The sequence below is a fragment of the Marmota flaviventris genome, chromosome 16 (assembly GCF_047511675.1).
Source record: "Marmota flaviventris isolate mMarFla1 chromosome 16, mMarFla1.hap1, whole genome shotgun sequence".
NCBI classification, from domain to species: domain Eukaryota; kingdom Metazoa; phylum Chordata; class Mammalia; order Rodentia; family Sciuridae; genus Marmota; species Marmota flaviventris.
In genome coordinates this window covers 12,574,701-12,596,493 of record NC_092513.1, presented here as the reverse complement: position 1 = coordinate 12,596,493, position 21,793 = coordinate 12,574,701, and the positions used below count along the sequence as shown (strand labels likewise).

Sequence of the window (21,793 nt, the reverse complement as noted above, 5' to 3'; positions counted from 1 at the left end):
CCAAGACAGCCGTCAACAACTCCACCGCCACTGCCCACTCTGGCTGTCCTCTTCTCCCATAGAATGACTTGATGCACCTGGAACTCTTTTCTCTTTCTAAAGTTTTTTGAATACCGTATAAATCCACACTGTCCAATGCATCGATACCATAAAAACGTTAGACCCAATCTCTCCTTCCCCCCTATTTCTCATCCACTTAGTTCTCTCTCTCTCCCTACCAGCAACACACTGCAATGCCACCAATACAACTGAACAGAGGATCTGATCACCTCTTTCTCTTTTCCCGCCCCCTAACAGACAACGAGATAAAGTGTGAACACGACACAGGCAGTATTTCCATAAATAGGGATATTTATAGTCAAGAGTGGGGAAACAATCTAGAATGGGTTTGGGGAAAATGCGAGTAAAACTTAGTCCGTGACTTTAAGGAGAGAAACAGTTTCTTGGCTGATTAGGCAGAATCCACAGTGATGCCTTGAGTGTCAGTCACCCCAGGACTCCAGAAGTCTCCTGGCTGAGCAGCCAGGGAGCTCAGGCCACTCTTCTGAGCTGCTAAAGCAAACCGCCCTTCCATCTGGAGCCTCCACAGGACACTTCCAGCTAAGAATAGCCCTGGGGCCACCCATGCATGCTCATATCTGCCCGCCCTGAGCCAAGCAGACATCCTGAATTTCCTACCACAGGTTTCATGCCCCTGAGTAACACTCCACCGTGGGCTCCACGCCAACTTTCAAATAGCAAACTTGGAGCCCTTTACCGGAAGGTGTGCGTGCTCCTGTGAAGAGAAAAAAGGAAAGAGCATCTCAAACAGAGAGCGTGCTCCTCTGGATCTCTCCTCCTGTTCCTGTCCTCTCCTGCTTCTCCTCACAATTCCTCCTGCACATGCGCATGAAACAACGGGCCTGTTGTTTTTCCCTTGTAATAAATACACACACGCCATCACTGCCCACAACACTGATACAACCCCCCTGTTGCTGCTGGTGGGGGGCACTGACACCCCACTCACTGGTGTCACCCTTGGGTTCCACACCAACCCCTCAAATACAGAGAAATTTCCCAAGTGCCCACCACATACTATTCTAAGAACAACTTTAACACATTGACCAGGAAACAATTTGTGAATGAGAGTTTCTCTTTCATTACTCATAGCAATTCCAGTAATCTGAAGGCTTCTGTTTTCATTTTTATTTTCTAAGTCTACCAGGGGAAACCATGTTAACTGTCCTTATTTGGCAGGCGTCGCAGGGGATTAAGCAAGAAATTCTGTCAGGACTCAGGCCTCTACATGCAGACCACATGGAAAATGTGGGTAATTAAATAATGCAGGCAAGGCCTCAACTGTCTCTTTGTCCTTTTATTTAAACTTCCTGCTAAGATAAGCCCAAAAGAAAGAGCGAATCAAAGGGTGGGGTTCCAAAGAAGGAGGTGCAACAATTTTTTTTAAAAAAATTTCTTCAGTTAAAAGTTCCCTAATTCTTCAGCCACAATCTCTTACTAAAGGAACAACTTGCCAATTCTGCTCTGGCAGAAGAAAATAAGGTACTGTAAATATTTCTGTGATTAAAAATGTTTATATGTGTTTTTCTTCTTTGTCATAGAGCTTAGATAACTAAGGATATAGACTATCTTGCCCCCCCCCCTTTAAAAAAATCCAGAAATAATTAATTAGGCTCCATCCCCTAAGATTTTTTTCTGTACAAGTCAAAGAGTCTTAAACTTGGGCTGGTTCAGTTTCTCTTCCTGTTAGTCCTCCTTTATCACCCAATCTCTCTTACCTTTAAAATCTTAAAGGCAATAAGCTGCATTGGTTATTAAAAAAAAAAAAAAAAAAAAAACATTGGGGAGTTGGGGGCTGCAGTTTTGGCTCTGTGTTAGTTAACTGTGCATCCTCAGCCAGCTCATTAGCCTCTTTGGTCATGAGTTTCTTAGTGAATAAATGGAAATATGTTAGGAACTTTAAGGTTCTTTCTAACTCTGATATGTTAGAAGTCTGTCTATCTATGATGAGACATTTTTATGAATGACACTATTTTCTTACTGTCTTATTTTTCTTCAATGTGTGTGTGTGTGTGTGTGTGTGCGCGCGCGCACGTGCGTGTGCACCGAATGCATGCAGTCAATTTATAGCTCCTGAAGACTATAAAAGAACTATTCATTTTGAAAATTATTTCTGGTAAAATCTAATCACGAAATCATGCACCTTTCAGAAAGTGCTTTTGACTGTTGAATTAGATGTTTGGCTTATTATTTCCTAAATTTCTTAAAAGAAGCAGGGGTAGTTGTCCTTGTCTGTTCCGGATTAGCCTTGATACATGATTGAGGTTATTGGTAAGGATAAAGATAACTGGAGATAAACTTTTCATAAGTAGTTGGCTCTTTCTTTAGAGAGCCTTATTGTTGTCAGGAATTTGTTGGAGGTGAATGACTAGAAAAAACATAAATTGTAGGTAGAATGATAAAAATCCCAGGCCCTAAAATATTACTTTCTCTCCCCTTCATGGTGAACGTTGTTGTTTGGCCACAAAGCCAAATGTTTTCCATGTTAATGTAATTCATGAATTTTAAAAAGATAAAGCTTACTATCTTGGCAGTAGCCAAAACCTCATTTGAATGAATATACTCTTAAAGGAAGTAGAGAAGTTATTTCTAAGATGGCATTTTGTTTGTCAAGAAAAAGTAAGGCAAGTTTCCAATATTTTAGGAGGGTGTAGAAATACAACAAATCTAGAGGGTGTGTATGTGTGTGAGTTTCTTTTAGAATCATATTCTTTGGCTTGTGATCATCAGGAGCCTTGGGAATAGCTGGAAGCCACACCTAGGGCGTGATCGAGAGGCTGGGAAGCTGTTTGGTTAAGTGAAAGCGTCTCTGGGAGGGATCAACAGTGTCATTGTTAACTCCAGGTCACAAAACCAAAACTCTAATAAACCTCACCCTTGATTCCATTACTTGACCATACAGAAGGCTGGCAAGTTCTTGTTCTAGTTTCTCAGAGAGCCAGGAAACTGTCATGGCAGGACCAAATTCCACACATCACTGATGCAAGTGGGCATTCCTAGACCTAGGAATCTGAGTTATTTTTAGAGAAATTATTTGTTCATAAATTGGCAGTAGATTGAACTTTGCTATGTCTTTGATAGAGATTGCTTTAAATTTTTAATTTTAATTTAATCTTAAAATATCAGGGTTATTGAGGTGAAATTTTGTAGTTGAATGTAATACCAAAAAGTTAAGAAAAATAGGAGTCCCTTGTTCAAGGACAGTAGTGAGAAGAAAAGCAAGCTAGTCTTACTTTCTCACTTCTCTAAGCATTTTTCACTTAATTGTGCCTGATTTCCAGTTTCAGTAAATAAAATCATGGCTAAAGCCCAAACACTGAACATTGCATTTATTTTTTTATCTCTTTTTTTTTTATTAGTTGTTCAAAACATTACAAAGCTCTGAACATTGCATTTATAAGTACCTGTTTTGTGCAAGGTCCTGGACAAGGTGCTGTTGGATGTACAAGGCTGTATATGAAGAAGATTTTATTCCCATGGTAGTTGGAAAGATTAGTTATAAATACACCAATGGTGCTGCTATAAATGTCAATTAATCAAGTGGAAAAAACTATGCTCTGAGACTTAGCTGTGAAGTGATCAGAATCAGTTAATAATGATGCATGTTAGCACCAAAATTCAAGGCAAGTCTCTGGACTTCATTGTTTTAATATATAAAATAATAATCTGGATTAGAATTTCACTAAAATTCATTCAGCTCTAGTGAATATAGGTATACACATACATATATGGAAGAATATACTTACAAAGGTTAAATAAATGAGAAGGATTTAACATTAGAATGTTCTCTATCTTTTGCTTTATTTTTCTTAGGGCTTCTCAATGGACTCTCTAGCAACATCCATCAACCAGTTTGCCCTGGAATTTAGCAAAAAGCTAGCTGAATCTGCTGAGGGTAAAAATATCTTCTTCTCTCCCTGGGGCATCTCAACCTCATTGGCCATGGTGTATTCGGGCACCAGAGGTTCCACTGAAGCCCAGATGGCCCAGGTGAGTGGGAAAGGTCAATGGTCCCCCTAATGCCCTTAAATTACATGCTTTCTTTGTATTTTCACTTTTCTTCTGAAAACCCAATAACCCTCATTTTATAACACTATTGTCCAAATTAAGAGATACACTTAAAAAAAAATCTTAGAACACAAAATGAAGCCCAGTGAAGGAAATCATTTTGAAAATTATTGCTAGAAAAACCATTAAAAAAAATCTGTATCCTTTGGCAAAATGAAATGGAGAAATGATGAGGTTATCAATTTTAGTTCAACACAAAACCAATTTCATTTTGATGACTAAAAGGATTTAAGAAATGAGTCAAACTTTAGATAATAGAACTATTCAGCATGCGTTTACTCTCAGAAGAGTTTTTTACACACACAAACACACACACACACACGAAGAATCATTCTGTTCCTCATGCCTTGTTGGCTGTTTCTTTAATTACTGGTTGTCTAAATGAATTTAAAGAGCCCAACAACAACATTAAAGTAAGAAAACAATATTAATGTACAAAAAAAAGATTGTTTTACTGTAAGCATTTGTAGAGCATATACATGTATATATATACATATGTCCAGCCATAGATAGCAAAATACCTGTTCATGTGTGTATACAATCACATATATATGAATAAACACATAAATAAATATGAATATGTCATTATAAATTGTCAATAAATAAGTGTATTTTGTTACTAAAAATTAAAAAAAAAATAAGTTCAGCCTTAAATATTACAATAATCAAAAGGACAAATGATAGAATTCTTCTCAAAATGGTTTTCTCTGTGCCTACTGTGGAAGTGGGTACAGCCAGTCGTGTGTTCTGTGTACCTGGCCTAGGATCCCCCTGACTCTTGTAGCTCACAAGACATTGTGTGGTTTGAAAACAACCACAACGACAGGAGCACCTTGGCTCACCTCTAGGTAATGACTGGTTTCCTGGTTAGAAAGGATTAAGTGACAGGCTTATTCTCAAGTGAATTCCAACTTGGGGACATTTCATGTAAGTACATCTCTGTGTGCTACTTGTCCTTGCTTTAGATATTAATAGCCTCATTTGCAAATGAGCCTGATTAATTGGCCCTGCACATTTTTTTCTAAGGTAGTTGTTCCTTGTTCTGTTACTATGTGTCAGTGTGATCCTCCAAAAGATACTCTTTATTTCTTACTGTGAGCTGGGCCCAGGATGTGGGCAATGGAATTATCTTTTTTGCCTTCTGTTCTCTATTGTATAATTTGGGGGAAACAGGGATGGCCATATCCTTCCTGTTAACTTTCAAAGGAAATGTTGGGGTGAATGCAAAGTTTATGTCTCTGTATCTTAAGATGTGTTAGACAATGAGAAATGAAACATTTATCTAGAAAAAATAACTAAAATCCCTGAATTTTCAAGATGATTTTGGCAATGATGGCTTTTGCTTACATTATTGAAGTAGTGGTCTCAATTTAACACCTAGCCTGCTTTCTTTTTCTATTTTTGTATTTTAGTTGTCTATCCATTATACGTGTTGACGATCTATTGAACGTATTATACATTAGATATTAGACATATTGTGATAATTTTATACATGTCAACAATGTGTGATGGGCAAATCAGCATAATTAGTACTTTCCTCTCCTTAAGCATTTATTGTTTCTTTCTGTTAGAAAGCTTGGAACTACTGTCTTCTAGTTATTTTTAAAATGTGTAATAAATTTCTGTGAACCAGCATCCCTGGACTATGCTTCAAAACACTAAAATTTCTACTTCCATTCTAACCAGGTGTTGGCAGTTATGCAACCTCCCCACTCTCCCACCCCCATCTAAGCCTCTAGTCACCCTCGTTCTGCTAAGGAGAGAGCAGAAACCAACTCCATCTCAGTTTCTCCTGCTGACCCTCACAATTTGTATCACTTGTGACAACACCAGGTGCATGGGGTTTTCCCCTACACACCAAGCAGTCAGTGTGGCAGTGAAGGCCAGCTGCACGTGGTCTCATCTAATTCAATTCCTACATTGTATCTGGAGACAGTCTCCGATCCCACAGGTTGAAGGCTTAGTCCCCAAGACTGCCTCCTCCACCCCAATTCAGATGGCAGTTCTGGCTGCTGCCCTACACTTTTGACCATCCGGCTATGAATCTGCATTCCCACACCCCCTCCTTGGGGTTCTCTTAATTTGCCAGAGTGGCTTTCAGAACTCAAAGAAACACGTCTATTGGTTTATCGTAAAGGATATTACAAAGGGTACAGGGCAAGATGTGGCGCCAGGGCACAAGGCTTCCACACCTCGCCCAGTGCCCCACCCTCCAGGAACCTCCTCGTGGTCAGCTGTCAGAAGTCTCCCACCCCTGTCCTGTCTTTGGGTTTGTAGTGGAAACTTCACCGTGCAGGCATGGCCGCGGTGTGGACAGCTTGTAGAAATGCTATTGGACAAGGAGTGTGATCCGCTGCTCTTGGACGGAGGGGAGCCCAGCCAGGCTGGCTGCTGAGATTCCTTCTGTAGGGACAGGGGACCCCTTTGATTGGGGTCAGGATCTGCTAGGCAAGGTAGACCAGAGAATTTCTTTATGGACAGCTCAAAGACAGAGAGGTGAAGGGAGGTGAGAGTGTGTTTTTGGTTTCTGTGATTCATCTGCAGGAAGAGGAGTTCTGGTTTCTGTGGCCTGCCTGGGGGAGAAAAGGCAGCGGGTGAAAGGAGGGCAGCAGAAGGTCAATGGGAGAGAACTTCTCTTTCTGAGGCAGCTTCTGAAGCCAAAAGTGCCCCAGCAGTATTTTAGTCACTTGGAAATTACATGGACTGTGGCAGCAGTGAGCCGGGAACGGTGGACAAAAGCAGAATGAATCTATTGTAGTATCACATCTAATCTCCCTTCTCTGACACTGACCTTGTTAGCTAACTTGCTCATATGAGTGCCTCACTTATTTCACTTACAATGTTCCACATCGCTGTCTGTGTTGTTGCTATGAAGTTTTGCTTTCTTTTATGGCTGAATAATATTCCACTGTGTATATAGAATATTTCATGTGCACAATGTAATATTTCCCATTCAGGTGTTGGTGGGAACCTTTTCAGACTCCATACCTTGACACCTAGTCTTATATTCGAAACAACCATAGATACAAGTGACATATGGAAAAGGACAGAATTTCTTTTTCTTTTCTTTTCTTTTTTTTTTTGGAAGGGGTGGGTACTGGGGATTAAACTCAGAGGCGCTTTACCACTGAGCCACATCCCCAGCCCTTTTTATTTTTTATTTTGAGACAGGATCTCATCAAGTGGCTTAGTGCCTCACTAAGTTGCTGAGGCTACCCTGGAACTTGCAATCCTCCTTCCTCAGCCTCCCAAGCCACTGGAATTACAGGTGTGCACCATAGTGCCCAGCTTAAAATGAGATGATTTTACCTCAGGCTAATCCCATCATCATCCCAAATTTCCTATAAAAACATTAAAATTGAAAGACTAGCAACATAAATTAGATTTTAACAATTTAGTTAAAAGCAGCCCTTATTATATTAGTTTAATTAACACATTATTAAAGTTAAATGAAGGCCTCCTTCTTCAACCATCTATATGTTCTGCATTTATGAGAATGACAGACTCATATTTACAATGTTTATTCCATATGATTATTCATATGCAAATTGTACTCACTTGTCTTTTTATTGGTATTACAGGTACTCCAATTTAACAGACACCAGGACAGCAAATCTTGTCCTGAAAGTGAAAAAAAGAGGAAAATGGTATTTATTATATTTTACTATCCATTTAACAGTTGGGTGGAAAGAACTTTTAGAACATGTATTTTAGTAGTTGATTTAAGCAACCTTTCATGGGTAACCTTTCTTAGACACTTGGTAAAATTATAGAAATGCTCTTCAGGAAAGAAAATATTGCACTTTTCAGAAGAGTCTCTTATCTCATCTATTTTTTTATTTCTCTTGAAAATTCTCTATATTTTGAACTTGCTCTTGCCTGCCTTTGCAAATGAATGTGCAGAAAGGAATAAATATGTTCCATAGACAATATAATGTTCGCTGTGATAACGTTGAAGAAGACATTTTGGTCTATGTTAGAATTAATTTCAGCTTTTGTTTGTAATACACCAAATTATTTTAATTAGCTATAGGTTGAACACATATATGTAGCTCTGGTTCAACATTTTTTAAACTCCTTTTCTTTTAAAGGAATTCACATCCAGCAAGGTTGAAGGAATATGCTCTGACTTCCAGGCACTTTCTGCAGAAATCCTCAAATCCAGCCATTCCTATATACTTAAAACAGCCAACAGAATATATGGGCATAAGTCATATCCATTTAACAATGTAAGTGCAAACGGCTTATTTTAAGTTAACGGGAAAGAAAGAGCCATGTGAACCCAGTTAGCCCATTAATTCCAAAGAGGCATCCAGGAGTAAAAAGTTCCACATTTCTCTAGAGATCCCAGGGACAATTTTAATGTGGTCAATACTTTCTGGTAAACCATTATCTAGACCAAGCACTTAGCATCTAGTTGTAAAGGAAACCAATAATAGGTCTCAAACCAGGTGCTTGATCAGGGTTTTATAAGCTGAAAAAAGGGTGTAGCCCAAGAAGTGAGAGTAGGGAGTAATTTTCACATCAGGACTTTAGAGAGACGCTGGGGATATGGAACATGCAACAATGCCAACTTACCCCTGCGCTAATGATTGAATCTTCATCAGTTCACTGCCTTGTCCTGTGAACTCAGAGGGGGGCAGGCAGTCATGTGCCTCTCTTGGTCTGTCCCTCACTTCATTGGCACAGATCAGAAAGGAACAGGAGGACCCAGGCATTGAACCCAAAGGGCAAGGAAGTTAGAGAGGGCAGCAATCAGGTAAAATAAATGCTATTTTGTGGTTTCCAGCAGTGCTATCCCTGTCCATATCAGGGGAATTCTGGGGAGTTCAGGACTTTGTATTTGTTATTACAAAGGGCACAAAACCAGCCAAATAGGGTCTTAAAGACAGTTTCACTAATGGTAGGCTTATGAGCTCCTGTTTGATTCTGAAGTAGGTGAGATGACTGAGCTCAGTGGGCACTTGGGAAACAAGGGGACATGGACATACAAACATCTTTTTACGTGTCCACAGCTCTGAGTTAAGACAGGGAGTGGTGCTTCCTGAAGAGTCAAGTTTTCTTTTTGCTAGATTAAAAATTCTGCAAAACTTGGCCTTCATAATCTCAAACAATTTCCCATAAACAGAATTAACTTGCTATTTTTATTCCTTCAAGCCCTCTATGAAGGTATACCACAACTATATACAGTAATGAATTATGCTCCCAAGGCAGGGGGACCCATAGTGGCAACCACAACTATATACAGTAATGAATTATGCTCCCAAGGCAGGGGGACCCATAGTGGCAACCACAACTATATACAGTAATGAATTATGCTCCCAAGGCAGGGGGACCCATAGTGGCAACCACAACTATATACAGTAATGAATTATGCTCCCAAGGCAGGGAGACCCATTGTGCTGACTGCCACCAGATGAAAGGACAAGGCCTGACCTGTTTCCTTGGAATGCTGGGTGAAACCTTTAACCACCTTACAAATCAGATTTCATGGCAGAAGATATTTTCCTCAGGGACCATCCTAATTCCCAGGGCTTTAGAGTTCACTGAAGGCAGGTGCCAGACTCAGGGAGCTAACTGTGATTGTGTCCCTGACACAGAAAGCCAAGCTCAACTCCCAGTACCCTTGGCCAAGGGGGTCACTCCTGAGATTTATAGCCTCCTCCCTTTCCATCTTATCCTCATGTCCCAGTATGAATAAAAATGGAACCAAAGAAGTTGTGGAAGACCCAGCACAGTGGGAGGCAGATCTTCCTTCCACACCTGGAGTTTTGCATGACTAGTGGGTTTAAAGAGGGATGTGTTGAGATTTTGACCAAACTGAGAGTGAGGAAAGGGAGATGGGAGGGATGGGGTAGGAGTTTACCATTGTTCATCTCTGTATTCTTATTTATTTATTTTTTTAAATAATCTAAATAGATTTGATTTCTCAATTTTGAGCAAACTCTACAAAAGAAGATTTTACCTATGTCTTTCAGAAATATTTAGAAGATATGAAAATGTATTTTAATGCAGAACCACAGTCTGTTAACTTTGTGGACGCTTCTGATCAAGTCAGAAAGGAGATCAACTCTTGGGTGGAAAGCAGGACTGAAGGTACACTGTCACCAAGGGGCTGGGTGCAGGGTTCTCCCAGCATCGCTGCATAATTGAATTTGTGCCTTGTGTAACTGTGTGTATCTCTTTTTTTTTAACATATATTTTTTAGTTGTAGGTAGACACACAATATCTTTATTTTATTTTAATGTGGATGCTGAGGATCAAACCCAAGGCCTCAGGCATGCTAGTTAAGCGCTCTACCATTGAACCACAACCCCAGCTCCTAAATGGAACTATAGACATAGTGTAAATATTCAAAGCTTCTATATGTGTTTATTCCCATACTCTTTAGACTTTCAACTTTCCCAGTAAGTTTCAAGTGAAACCCAGAATCCCAATCACTACTCTACCCAGTGGACAAGAGAAGGATCACAGCCCACTAATTCCAAAGAGGCATCCGGGTTTTAAAAGCAGGAAAGTGCAAAGAAGGAAATGTGAAATGCTGCTGTAGTTGTGGATTTTAAATAAATAATAACTACTAACAAATAACAAAAATGGGGCATTAAATATGCTACATTATCTTAAGTAGTTTTCAAAATAAGGTGGTGTGTTAGAGTATGGGCTGAGAGGTGATCTGGAGGCAAGATGTCCAGGTGCAGTTGGCCAGCCCCCCTCTGAAGGCACCAGCAAGGCACTTTCTCATGGTCTCCTGGCTTGTGCTGGTTGCTGGCAATCCTTGCCATTCCTGGTGTGCCCATGTATCACTGCAGCCTGTGCCTCTGTTAGAACATGGCTGTATGTGTGTGTGTTTCTGTCTGTCTGTCTCTCTCTCTCTCTCTCTTTTTCTCTTCTTTCTGGTACTGGAGATTGACCCTAAGTGTGTCCTACCACTGAGTTACATCCCTGATACTTTCTTTTGTTTTCTATTTCAAGGCAGGGTCTCCCTAAGTTGCCCAGCCTTTTCTCAAACTTTGGATCCCTCTGCCTAGGCCTCTCTAGCAGTTGGGATCACAGGTGTGTGCCACCAGTACTGGCTCTGTGTGTCTTTTGTGACTCTATCTTCAAAAGGTGTTCTCCTCTCTTTACATCTATGTATCAATTTCCATTTATTAATAAGGATACCAGCCATTGGATTGGGGCTTACCCTAATCCAGTAGAATTTCTTCTTAACTTGATTAAATGTGCAAAGACTATTTCCAAATAAGGCCACATTCTTAGGTACCGAGGGATAAAACTTGACTGGTTCTTTGGCAGGAGTAAGGGAGACAAAATTAAACCTACAACAGTGTGATATTCTTGCAAAAATGCGTAACTGAATATTATCTTGAGGAAACAAACAAACCCAAACTTGAGAATTCTGGGACATTTTACAAACATGGCAAGTATTTTTCAAAGAGTGCCAAGGTCATGGAACAATGAATGATTGAGGACTTGTTACAGATTAAAGGAGATGAAGAAATCACAATCAAATGTAATGGAAGATCTTGATTGACTTATGGCCCAGAAATTAAAGGATTTTATAGGAACAGTTGATAAAATTTGAATATGATCTGTTAATAGTACTGGAGTGATAGGAACTTACTGGTTTGTGTCATTGGTAGAAATAAAATGCTATTTTTTAGGAATATTTTGTAGTCATCATTTTTACCAATGTGGCACATACCAGGATGTAACAATTCCACTTTTTAGTTACTTATTTTTAGAAGATAAGAAAAAATTAATTTTTCTGTGTAAGAGTAAACTCAACACCTGGACATACTTTATTAGTTTTGCTTTTCAGTTAATTCTCCTTGCTTACCATATTACCTGCAAATAATAATTTTGTCTGTTCTTTTTACACAATCATATCTTATTTAGTTTTCTTACTTTATGACATGAGTTACCATTTTGATAAAAATATTAAATAATGGTACTCATAACAGACTATGAATACTACTAGTATTTTTTTGGTAAGCATAATTATGAAAGTGTTTTGGAGAAAAATATTCTTTTTCATATTAAGGAAGTACTCATTCTTTTTAATGTACAATGACATAATTTAAAAATTAGAAATAGTTGATGAAAATAGATCAAAAGTATTTTTATATCCATCAAGATGATTTTTCTCCTATCACCCATTAGAACAATGGCCTCAGTTTGTTTGGGCTGCTATGATAAAATACCATTGCCTGGGAAATGTGTAGATTGTAGAAATAATTTCTTACAGTTCTGGAGGCTGGCAGGTTCAGAATCAAGACGCCTGGGTCTGTTGGGAGCTTACTCTTTCCTTCTAAGAGGACACCTTCCTGCTGTGTCCTCCTGTGTAGAGGGACAAGCAGATCCCTGGATTCCACTCACAGGAATGCTAATCTATCCTGGGGGTAGAGCCCCCATGACCTAATTACTCCCCAGGACCCCATCTCTACAGTGTTGGGTTAAGTATTAGGTTCCAATATATGAGTTTCGGAGGAACACAAATATTCACACCACAACAATAATGCATTATACTAATAGATTTCTTGATATATGTTTCTTACATTCTGACATAATATATATTTATTTTTTAAATTTAACTTGAATTTTTTTATTTATATTCACAAGAGAAATTGGTTTATAGATGGCAATTTTGTGCTTCCTTGGTTGTGTCTTCATACTGGGGATGTGCTAGCTTGATATAAGTAATCAGAGGGCTTTTCATTTTTATGCTGTGAAACTGTAATAGTCAGCTTTATCAGTAATTTGAAAGTTTAAAATAAGTTTAAAAGAATCCATCTTTTTAAATGTCTGGGATGTATTCCCTGTTTTTAAAGGAGGTTTTCAAATTCTCTAAGAAGTAGTCACTTGATTGTTCCGATGTTTATGAGGCGTGTGTGTGTGTGTGTGTGTGTGTGTGTGTGTGTGTGTCCTTTCCCCTTGGTTTTCTACTAATTCTTGCATTTTCTGTTAATATGAAAATTCATCCATATCACCTTTTTAAATGAAGTACTATAAGCTATATTTTTAAAAATCACTTCCATGTCTGTATTTGGACTGTTGAGAAGATTTTGAATAGTTTCTGTTTCTGGGGGAAGCCAAATCAGGTTCTATCTCCATTTATCAAACATGTTGACTTTATAACGCACCTCTAAACCTGATCTTGTGCATTTTTAATAAATCTTTCAAGGTGCTTTAGTGGAGAGTTTGGACAGAATGTATCAGGGGCTGCCTGTCAAAGATCACTTTAAACAATGGCTAGATCAATCTAATATGCACAATTGCAGAAAGCAGTATTTTAGGGGCAGGGGGAGACACTGTCACAATCTTTCAGATTTAATCAGAGAAGTTCACAGTGTGTGACTACAAACAGGTGTGAGAGAGAAGAAGCATTTCTGTCTTCTCAAAATAGAGGTACAAATCAACTTGTATTAGAGGGAAGTTTTGTAATTGAAATGCAAATTTATTCTTAATATGAAATAATACTTATTGGCTACTCAGCATATTATTTCTTCTGTGTTTCCCTGTTTTCTCATAGCTACTCTAAACAGAAATAGTACTTAAATTCCTGAATTGACCTGTTTCTGGAAAATCTGAAATAAGAACTTTGAAAGAAAATTTTATGAGTCTAGAAAGATGGAAGTCTGGTTTTATAATTAAAATAGACACATTTCCACTAGCCATTTGAAATGTGTCCTTTTACTCTTGCAGGAAAAATTCTGAATCTCCTACCGGATGACTCTGTGGACTCCCTGACCAGGATGGTCCTGGTGAACGCCCTTTACTTTAAAGGAATCTGGGAACATCAATTTCAAGTGCAAAATACCACAGAAAAGCCTTTCAGAATAAACAAGGTGAGAATTTGAACTTGTGAAAGATCAGCTTGAATTGTCATGTGGCTTTGTAACAGGACCCTATTTTAAATTTGCTCTTCTTTCTGACTATATATTCCTCTAAACTAGGACTCTTACTAGGGAAGGGATGGCTGGGCAAAGCTCTTAGTTCTCTCTCACACAGAAATTCCCCTGTCACTGTTTTTCTCTGACTATGCACATATTTTATCATTTGGTCCCATGAGCTGGGTAGGGTGTGTTCTATAGTTATTTCTCAGTTGAGAAATACAAGGTGGCCAAGGGACTGGAGGCATGAATGAGTGGGAAGGAGATCAGAACCAGAACCTAAGACCCTTCACTACAAGTTCTGTTCTTATTCTACTAAACCAATGCTATCTCCTACCCCATTCTTACCCTTCCATAAGTAAAAGCAGTTAAAATGCTAGATCTCATTTCATTAAGGTTTCTTTCTAATAGACTTGTCCCTATTACAAGCAACAGAAACTCACTTCAGAAAACTGACAAAGTACTTTAGATGCACAACTTTAAAGAAGGAGAGCTTCATTGTAGCTCTTGGTTTCAGTCCATGGTCACTTTTCCTGTAATTTTGGGCCTGTGATGAGGCAGGACATCATGGAGAGGGTGTGTAATGGATCTTACCACTTACAGCCAGAAAAGAAAGAGAGAGAAGCAACTAGGATGGCAGTACCCCCTTCAAGGGCATGCCCAAGGACCTAGGTTCCTTCCCCTAGGCCCTAACTCCCAATGGTCCCACCCTCTCCTAAGAGCAACAGTGACTGAAGATCAACACATGATCTTTGGGAGCTATTTAAGATGCAGTGATACTAGAAAGGAATGAGGCTGGGTCCTTGGATATGAGTGGAAATAACATCTCAAATGTCAGGATTTTTTTATCAAGTTTTTCAACTCTGTACTTCTGTCAGTCTTCTCTCGGGCCAAAGTGTAACTTTCTCTGCTTTTTGATCCACAGTAGCCATAATGGCTACCTACAGCCTTCTCATTTCTAGAGACAGGCTGATGCAACCCATCTGAATTTTTAGGAAGGGAACTGCTGGCCAAGGTTGGTTCCAGTTGTGCAGGCCAGGGTGGTCTTATCACACAAACAGTGCTGCTGAGGACCTCCCGCTGCAACTGTGTTGATGTGTGCAGCAGGGATCCTCTATGGATGGGGCAGGCAGAACACACAGCGCAACAGGCTAATGAGAAATGAGCTGAGTAGTTACTTGAGTTGGAATACTTGGTTACAAGTGATAGAAAAGCATTTTAAACTAGCTCCAACAAAATGGGAATTAGATTATGTCCCTAAGAGGAAGTGGGCAGTCCAATGGGTGGGGTCTGTAGAGTCTCAAAGGTAATCTTAGTTGTCTCTCTCTCACCTTCTCCTTCTGCCCTCACCTCTTCTTCCTGCCTCACCCTCATTCTGTTATACTGAAGATGGAGTCTATGTAATTGACCAGGGAATGTAGCTGCTTCATTCTTAACCTTCTAGTTCCACTCTCCTATTAGAAATGGAAAGTCCTAGCTGTTGGTTCTAACAGCTTGATACCATAAGGATTCTGGTGGGGGGGTCAGACTTGTGCTCACCTGGAAACAGGCACAGTATCCTGGGGTGCTCCCAATAAATGGCCCTGGTCACATGGCCATCAGCTTAGCATAAGGGTGGTACCTTGGGATTGACCTCAGCTCTATGCAGAATGGATAAATAACATGTGTGTACAACATCTGGATTGCAGAAGGTTTTGTTTTGCAATTGACTTTTATTTTAAAATGCTTTATTTTTAGAGCATTTTTTAAAAATTTAGAAAAATTTTTTTCAGAAAGTACCAAGTTCCCATATCCGGCCCTTTAACACGGGTAAACTTTGCAGTATTATTAACATCCTGCGTGGTACATTTGTTATAACTGGTTAGCTCATCTTGACAGCTTAGTATTAACTCTATGGAGCTGATAATATTTCCGGTTCACTCTTGGTGTTGTATTGTTCTGTCATTTTGAGAAATGAATAATGTCACATAGCCACCACTGTAGAATAGATCAGAAGAGTTTCACCACTCTCTAAATGCCCTGTGCTCCACCTGCTCATTCCTTCCACCCAGGCCCTGGCAACCATTGGTCATTTTACTGTTTCCACAGTTTTGACTTCTCTAGCCTTTTCAGGCCAGCTCATTTCCCTTAACAATATGCACTTAGGGACCCTGCATGTATTTTTACATCTTGATAGATCCTTTTGCTTTATTGCTAAATAATTTTCTATTGTGAAGATGTGTCAGAGTTTGTTTAACCATTCAGTTATTGAAGCATGTCTATTTCCTACTAGTTTGGGGTAATAATGAATAACATTGAGATAAACACTCGTGTGCAAGTTTTGTGTGGACACAAGTTTTAAACATATTTGAGTGAAGAGCGAGAAGCACAATTGCTGGATTATATGATAAGGCAATGTTGATCTTAGTCAGACACTGCCAAATTGTCTTCCAAAGTGGCTCTTCCATTTTACATTCCCACCAGCAATGAATGGAACATATCTTTGTCAGCCTGCAGTATTGTTATTGTTTGGATTTTTGCCATTCTAATAGTTGCTTTAACTTGCAGTACTCTAATGAAATATGACTGAGCATTTTTTCATAAGCTAGAATTGCCCATTCATATCTTCTGCCAATGTTTAAAACTGGATTATTTATTTTATTTTTGTTGAGTTTTAAGAATTCTTTGATATTTTAACGCCAGTCCTTTGTTAGATACATCTTGCACATGTTTTCTCTCAGTCTATTGCTTGACTTTCCTTCTTAGTGCATTTCAACTTTTATGATACTTTCTCAAATGTTTGCATGTGAAATATATCTTCTTCAGTTTCTGGATCATTGACAGTTACATAGTTAAAATTATATATTGTTCAAAATATTTTGTAGAATCCACCTTACTATGACCTATAGAGATTTCTGGAATAGTGTTAGAGATGGAACTTTCCTTCCCATTCACCTCTTACCAGTGATACTGTTCAGAATTTCCAAAAAATAAGGTCTGGATAACTTTATTTGGTATTTACCAGAGCATGATCGGTTTCACCAATGTCCTAGACAGCTGGGAACCAATGGTGATCAAGAATTAAGAACTTGGTGGAACATCTCTTCAATGACTTTGCTACCTATTTTTTTTATATATATAGACTACAAGCAAACCAGTGCAAATGATGTTTATGAAAGAGAAGCTTCAAGTTTTTCGTATTGAAAATCCACAAGCCACAGGCCTTCAACTTGACTACAAGGGCTCTGACCTCAGCCTGCTTGTGCTACTGCCTGATGATGACAGCGCACTGAAGCAGGTAAATGTGTCCGTCTCTCCGAGGTGAAGATGGCGCCTGCGTTCACCCTTGTCTTCCAGGGAGAAACTAAGGACTCAGCCTCCCTGCTTCTTAACTCCTGAACAGGAAGGCAATCAGCCAACTTGCCTTGAGCTCTCTGTACTTTACCTTAACAGTATCATTTAAACTTTGCAAAGCTCTATAAAGTTGATATTACTATTACTTGGAGAGGTTAGGGAATCCATAGACACCTCTAACATGGGCTGGTTACACAAAGATACACATGTATAACAGAGATAGATTCTCTTTGCCAGGTACAGAGCTGTATGGACTGATCATAGGAATCTTTCAGTCTAGGTCTCCTGGTAGAAACTGTGTAATTCAAGGTGTGTGTGTGTGTGTTTGTGTGTGTGGGTGTGTGTGAATGTGTGTTGTTGAGGATGAAGGGCCTCATACATGCTATGCTAAGCAGGTTCTCTATCATTGATCTATACCCCCTCCCCAAGATTAATTGTTCTAATCACTTTTGTGTGTGCATGTGTGTGTGTGGTATGTTCTACAACTTTTTTTTTTTACATTTTTTTTCTAAGTCAAAACTTTCACGAAAAAAAACCCCTGTATTGGTGCTATTTTCAGATATTATTTAAGCTGTTTATTAACCAGATTTCTATTAGGCTGGTTGTAATTTTGGCCAGACCATGTTCCTGAGCAGTTATATGCCTAATAGAATGAACACTGGTGTCTCGTGCAGTAAATGGCTTTTCCTTGCACTGGGCCTTTCATCTGTGCCAGACTCTTAGTTGTAAGTTTCCACAGCCCTACCGGTATGTAGAAATGATTTCCAAATTATTTCGTAAATGTGTGAAACTAAAAAGAATGGTAAAAGACCAGTGTGGACCAGTACCCATGAGTCTCACAGCCTAAGATAAGTTTCTCTTCTTAGGTGTGCAGGGTCCCAAGCTGAAGATACTGTCATGTTATTAATATGCATCATATATAAATATGTCACTAACAGCCAGTGAATGCTTGGGTATAGGAAACTCTCAAAGTAGCAAGAATGTGTGCTTTTGAAACAAACATGTCATTTAAAGATTCAAACATATACATATATGAACACACATGCATATGTACATATACATTCATATGTACACATTCATTTATTTATTATTTAAAAATTCAGAATATAAAGAGGATAAAATTACCCTCATATTTAATATTGAAAAAAACTATTCCTAAGATTTAGGAGCTTTCATTTTTAAATTTTTCTTTTATGGCATAGTTTATAGTTATTGGGTTTATATTATTGTGATTTTTAGAGTATAGAAATTTTATTTTGCCCCAGATTTTGGTTTCAAAGAATTCTCTCCCTTGTTGACTTACAAAACAAAAGGTTCTGCAGGTCCACCCCACAAGGCTATCATTACACAACCAAAAGGATTTACAGCTGTGTGCATTTGTTACCCTGGGTGAAGGGAGTGATTGAAATTCATCTGTGGGATCCCTAGGGGTCGCTTTTCACCATTTCCCTCTCCTGACTGTTTGTTGGTTCTGATCCGCAGCTGGAAAAGGTGGTCACCTCTGAGAAGCTGAAAGAGTGGACCAGTGAAGACATGATGGAATTGTGTGAAGTGCAGCTGCATCTGCCCAAGTTCAAGCTGGAGGAGAGTTATGATCTCAAGTCCACTCTGAGCAGCATGGGGATGACAGATGCCTTTAGCCAGAGCAAAGCAGATTTCTCAGGAATGTCTTCAGAGAGAAACCTGTTTCTGTCCAATGTTTTCCACAAGGCTTTTGTGGAAATAAATGAACAAGGGTCAGAGGCTGCAGCTGGCACTGGGAGTGAGGTGGCTTTTCGAAGAAGATTCCCCTCCATTGAATTCAATGCAGACCACCCATTCCTCTTCTTCATCAGGCACAACAAAACCAATAGCATTCTCTTTTACGGAAGATTCTGTTCCCCCTAAACCCTGTGTCTCTCACCTAATAAGACTATCTTATGGTGTGAAAAATGCACCATACGATAGAAAACACAGTTATCATGAAAATAAGTGTAGTCTACACCTCTTTTCACTTTTAAATAATGATCTTGTCATTTCTGTATATCTAGAGATAATGAAGCTTTTTATTTTTACCACACAAGCAGCAGTTTGTCTTAATGTGACTTTGATTTACCTTGCAGAAATGCTATGTTATTCCATCTAATAATTCACAGTTCTTGAGCTACCTGATCATTGTATTAATGTCAATTGCATTTCACATTCATTGATTAGTGTAGAAAATATTTATAAATGCAACATGATATTGAAAAATAAGACATTTTCAAGAATATCATTTGATGACTTAAAAATCCAACATAAAATTAGCTCTCCCTATCTGTTATTTTAAAAAATACTTATATGGACATTAGTGAGAAATCTAGTGAAATGCAAGTGAAATCCATGATTTATTTAGTAGCAGTGTACCAATCTTGATGTCTTAGTTTTGACAAATGTACCTTGATAATATAAGATGTTAACATTAGGGGAAATTGTATTGGGGGTGTATGGGAATCCTATTATTTTTGCAATTATTCTATGAATCTAAAATTATTCAAAAATAAAAATTTGTTTAAAAATAATTATGTGTAAAAATTCAGTCACACTTGCAGCCTTAATTTTAAAATTATTATGAGCTAGAAGAGTAAATTTCTCATTTATATAAATAGGTGTTATGTTATTTATAACATCATATTTTAATAAAACTAAAATTTCCTTAAAATTGGATGTGATTTTACAATTTATTTTATGCCTTATTATCTTCTAATACGAACTTGTTTATTGGTGGTCTCATCAATTATTGTTCTAATTTTAGAGACCAATTTTTGCCATTCAGGTTTGCTTTTTTCCTATTTATCTAATAAAATGTAAAACTGGATCTCATGAAAAGCATACCAATTAGTATAAAATCTATATCCTGAATGGAATCTTGGTCCTGTGTTATAGGATACAAGAATAGTTCTATGCTTTAGCAAAAAAAAAAAAAAAAGATACAAATTTGTATCATACCTTTATGAAACATTTTGCTTTTATCCATAATATCCTACATTTACTAGCAGTGAAAGCAATCCCCTGTGTTTGCGTTCCAGTAAATTAAAAGCTGATAAATGTTATATATCACCGTGAACTAGTAAGTAGGGAGTTAATTATGTGTTTGGATATCAAGTCAGATCAAAGGAAGACCCGCCTACCACTACTCTCAGAGGTTGACAATCAGAAAATAACAAAAGCAACATATTTTAAACAAGCAGCAATAACAGGAAAATGTTGATCCTAGAAACTTCAGTAAGATTCACTCAGGCAGTCATTCAATCAAAAAGTGTTCATTGATCAGCTTCATAACAGAAACAGAACCTGCTGTTCCCCTGTGAGCAAGGAGCTCTCACACTCTAATGGGGAAAAAAGTGAAAGTTAGTGAAAAGAATGTTTGTAAAATAAATTGTAATATTCTTGGAGGTGTGTGTGTGTGTGTGTGTGTGTGTGTGTGTGTGTGTTGTTTAAACGAAGAAGCTTTAAGTAGTGGGATTTGCTGTTACACGTTCTTCTCCTTCAGTGTAAATGTTGATAGCCTGTCTTTTAGAAGAATCGCGGACCTTCAGGATCAGCAGGTAATTATCCCTACACACCTCATTTCTTACCACGCAAAACCAGCGTCGGAGAGGAGTCTCAGTTCTCTCGGAGCATTATTTATTTATTGTGAAGGACTTCTTTTATAGGTGGTATGCCCATTGAAGTACAATACAGACGTGTGCACACGTGCACACGTTAATGCACAGAAAGTCCTCTGGCGGAGAAAGGAAACGACCCCACTCTTTAATTCTTATAACTTGACATTACTCGATTTTTGTTATATTGGCACGCATCGCTCTTTTATTTCTGTAATATAATGTCTGAGAAATGTCTTCTGAGCTGGGCTTGGAGTGGAATGGAAAAGGCACCAGAGCAGAATTACAAACTGCAAGGAGTGACGTCACCAGAAGGGCGGAGTAGAAGCCTTCGCTCAGCTCCCCTGCCTGCGATCGGAACCGCCCCGGGAAAACCAATCACAACTATCCAGTGGCAAAATCACCAGCTGGTATAACCCTGAATTTAAAATAAAGGCTGTGACATTTCGTGGGGTCGCGCAGCAGAGGAAATCTTTGAGCTGACGACAAGGAAAACGCGCACCTCTGACTGTAATCCACCCGTTCGAGCTGACCCAGAGGCAGGAAGTCCCCCAGCCCCGGGGCACCCGGTCGCAGTTTCTAGACTGGGAAAAGTGAGATCATTGAGGGTCCTCGCCTTAGTTCATCCGAAGCGTGGCTAGTGCTGGTAGGACTGCCAGGCCATCCAACGACAAAATGTGGAAGTGGGGCTGCTGGTCCCCTAGGTCCCCTAGAGAAACACAAAATTTGAGAGGCTTCGTAATAACCAGCCACACTGCAAGAGGCACTCCACTGCCCAACTGCCGGCCTTCCCACGACCTGGGTGAGTCCTTAAGGTCCTCT

At 38.9% G+C, this 21,793-nt stretch overlaps 1 protein-coding gene across 2 annotated transcripts; it reads left to right on the top strand.

Moving 5' to 3' along the window:
* Window positions 1-1,435: 1,435 nt before the first annotated feature.
* Serpinb10 (serpin family B member 10) lies at window positions 1,436-19,888 on the top strand. Of its 2 annotated transcripts, XM_027922898.2 has the most exons (8): window positions 1,436-1,539; window positions 3,871-4,047; window positions 7,707-7,772; window positions 8,217-8,354; window positions 10,104-10,221; window positions 13,828-13,970; window positions 17,137-17,292; window positions 18,831-19,888. In XM_027922898.2, the coding sequence occupies exons 2-8, from the start codon at window positions 3,880-3,882 to the stop codon at window positions 19,233-19,235; spliced, it is 1,194 nt and encodes a 397-aa protein (XP_027778699.2). In that variant the 5' UTR covers window positions 1,436-1,539; window positions 3,871-3,879; the 3' UTR covers window positions 19,236-19,888. The 2 variants fall into 2 exon arrangements, with proteins under 2 accessions (XP_027778699.2, XP_027778700.2); XM_027922899.2 differs by lacking the exon at window positions 17,137-17,292.
* Window positions 19,889-21,793: the final 1,905 nt, after the last annotated feature.

Excerpts from the sequence above, each read along its gene's own strand:
- Serpinb10 (XM_027922898.2), top strand. The coding sequence starts at position 3,880 with ATGGACTCTCTAGCAACATCCATCAACCAGTTTGCCCTGGAATTTAGC. Across the intron at positions 10,222-13,827 it reads GGTGGAAAGCAGGACTGAAG|GAAAAATTCTGAATCTCCTA; the intron begins GTACACTGTCAC and ends TTACTCTTGCAG. Across the intron at positions 17,293-18,830 it reads ATGACAGCGCACTGAAGCAG|CTGGAAAAGGTGGTCACCTC; the intron begins GTAAATGTGTCC and ends TCTGATCCGCAG.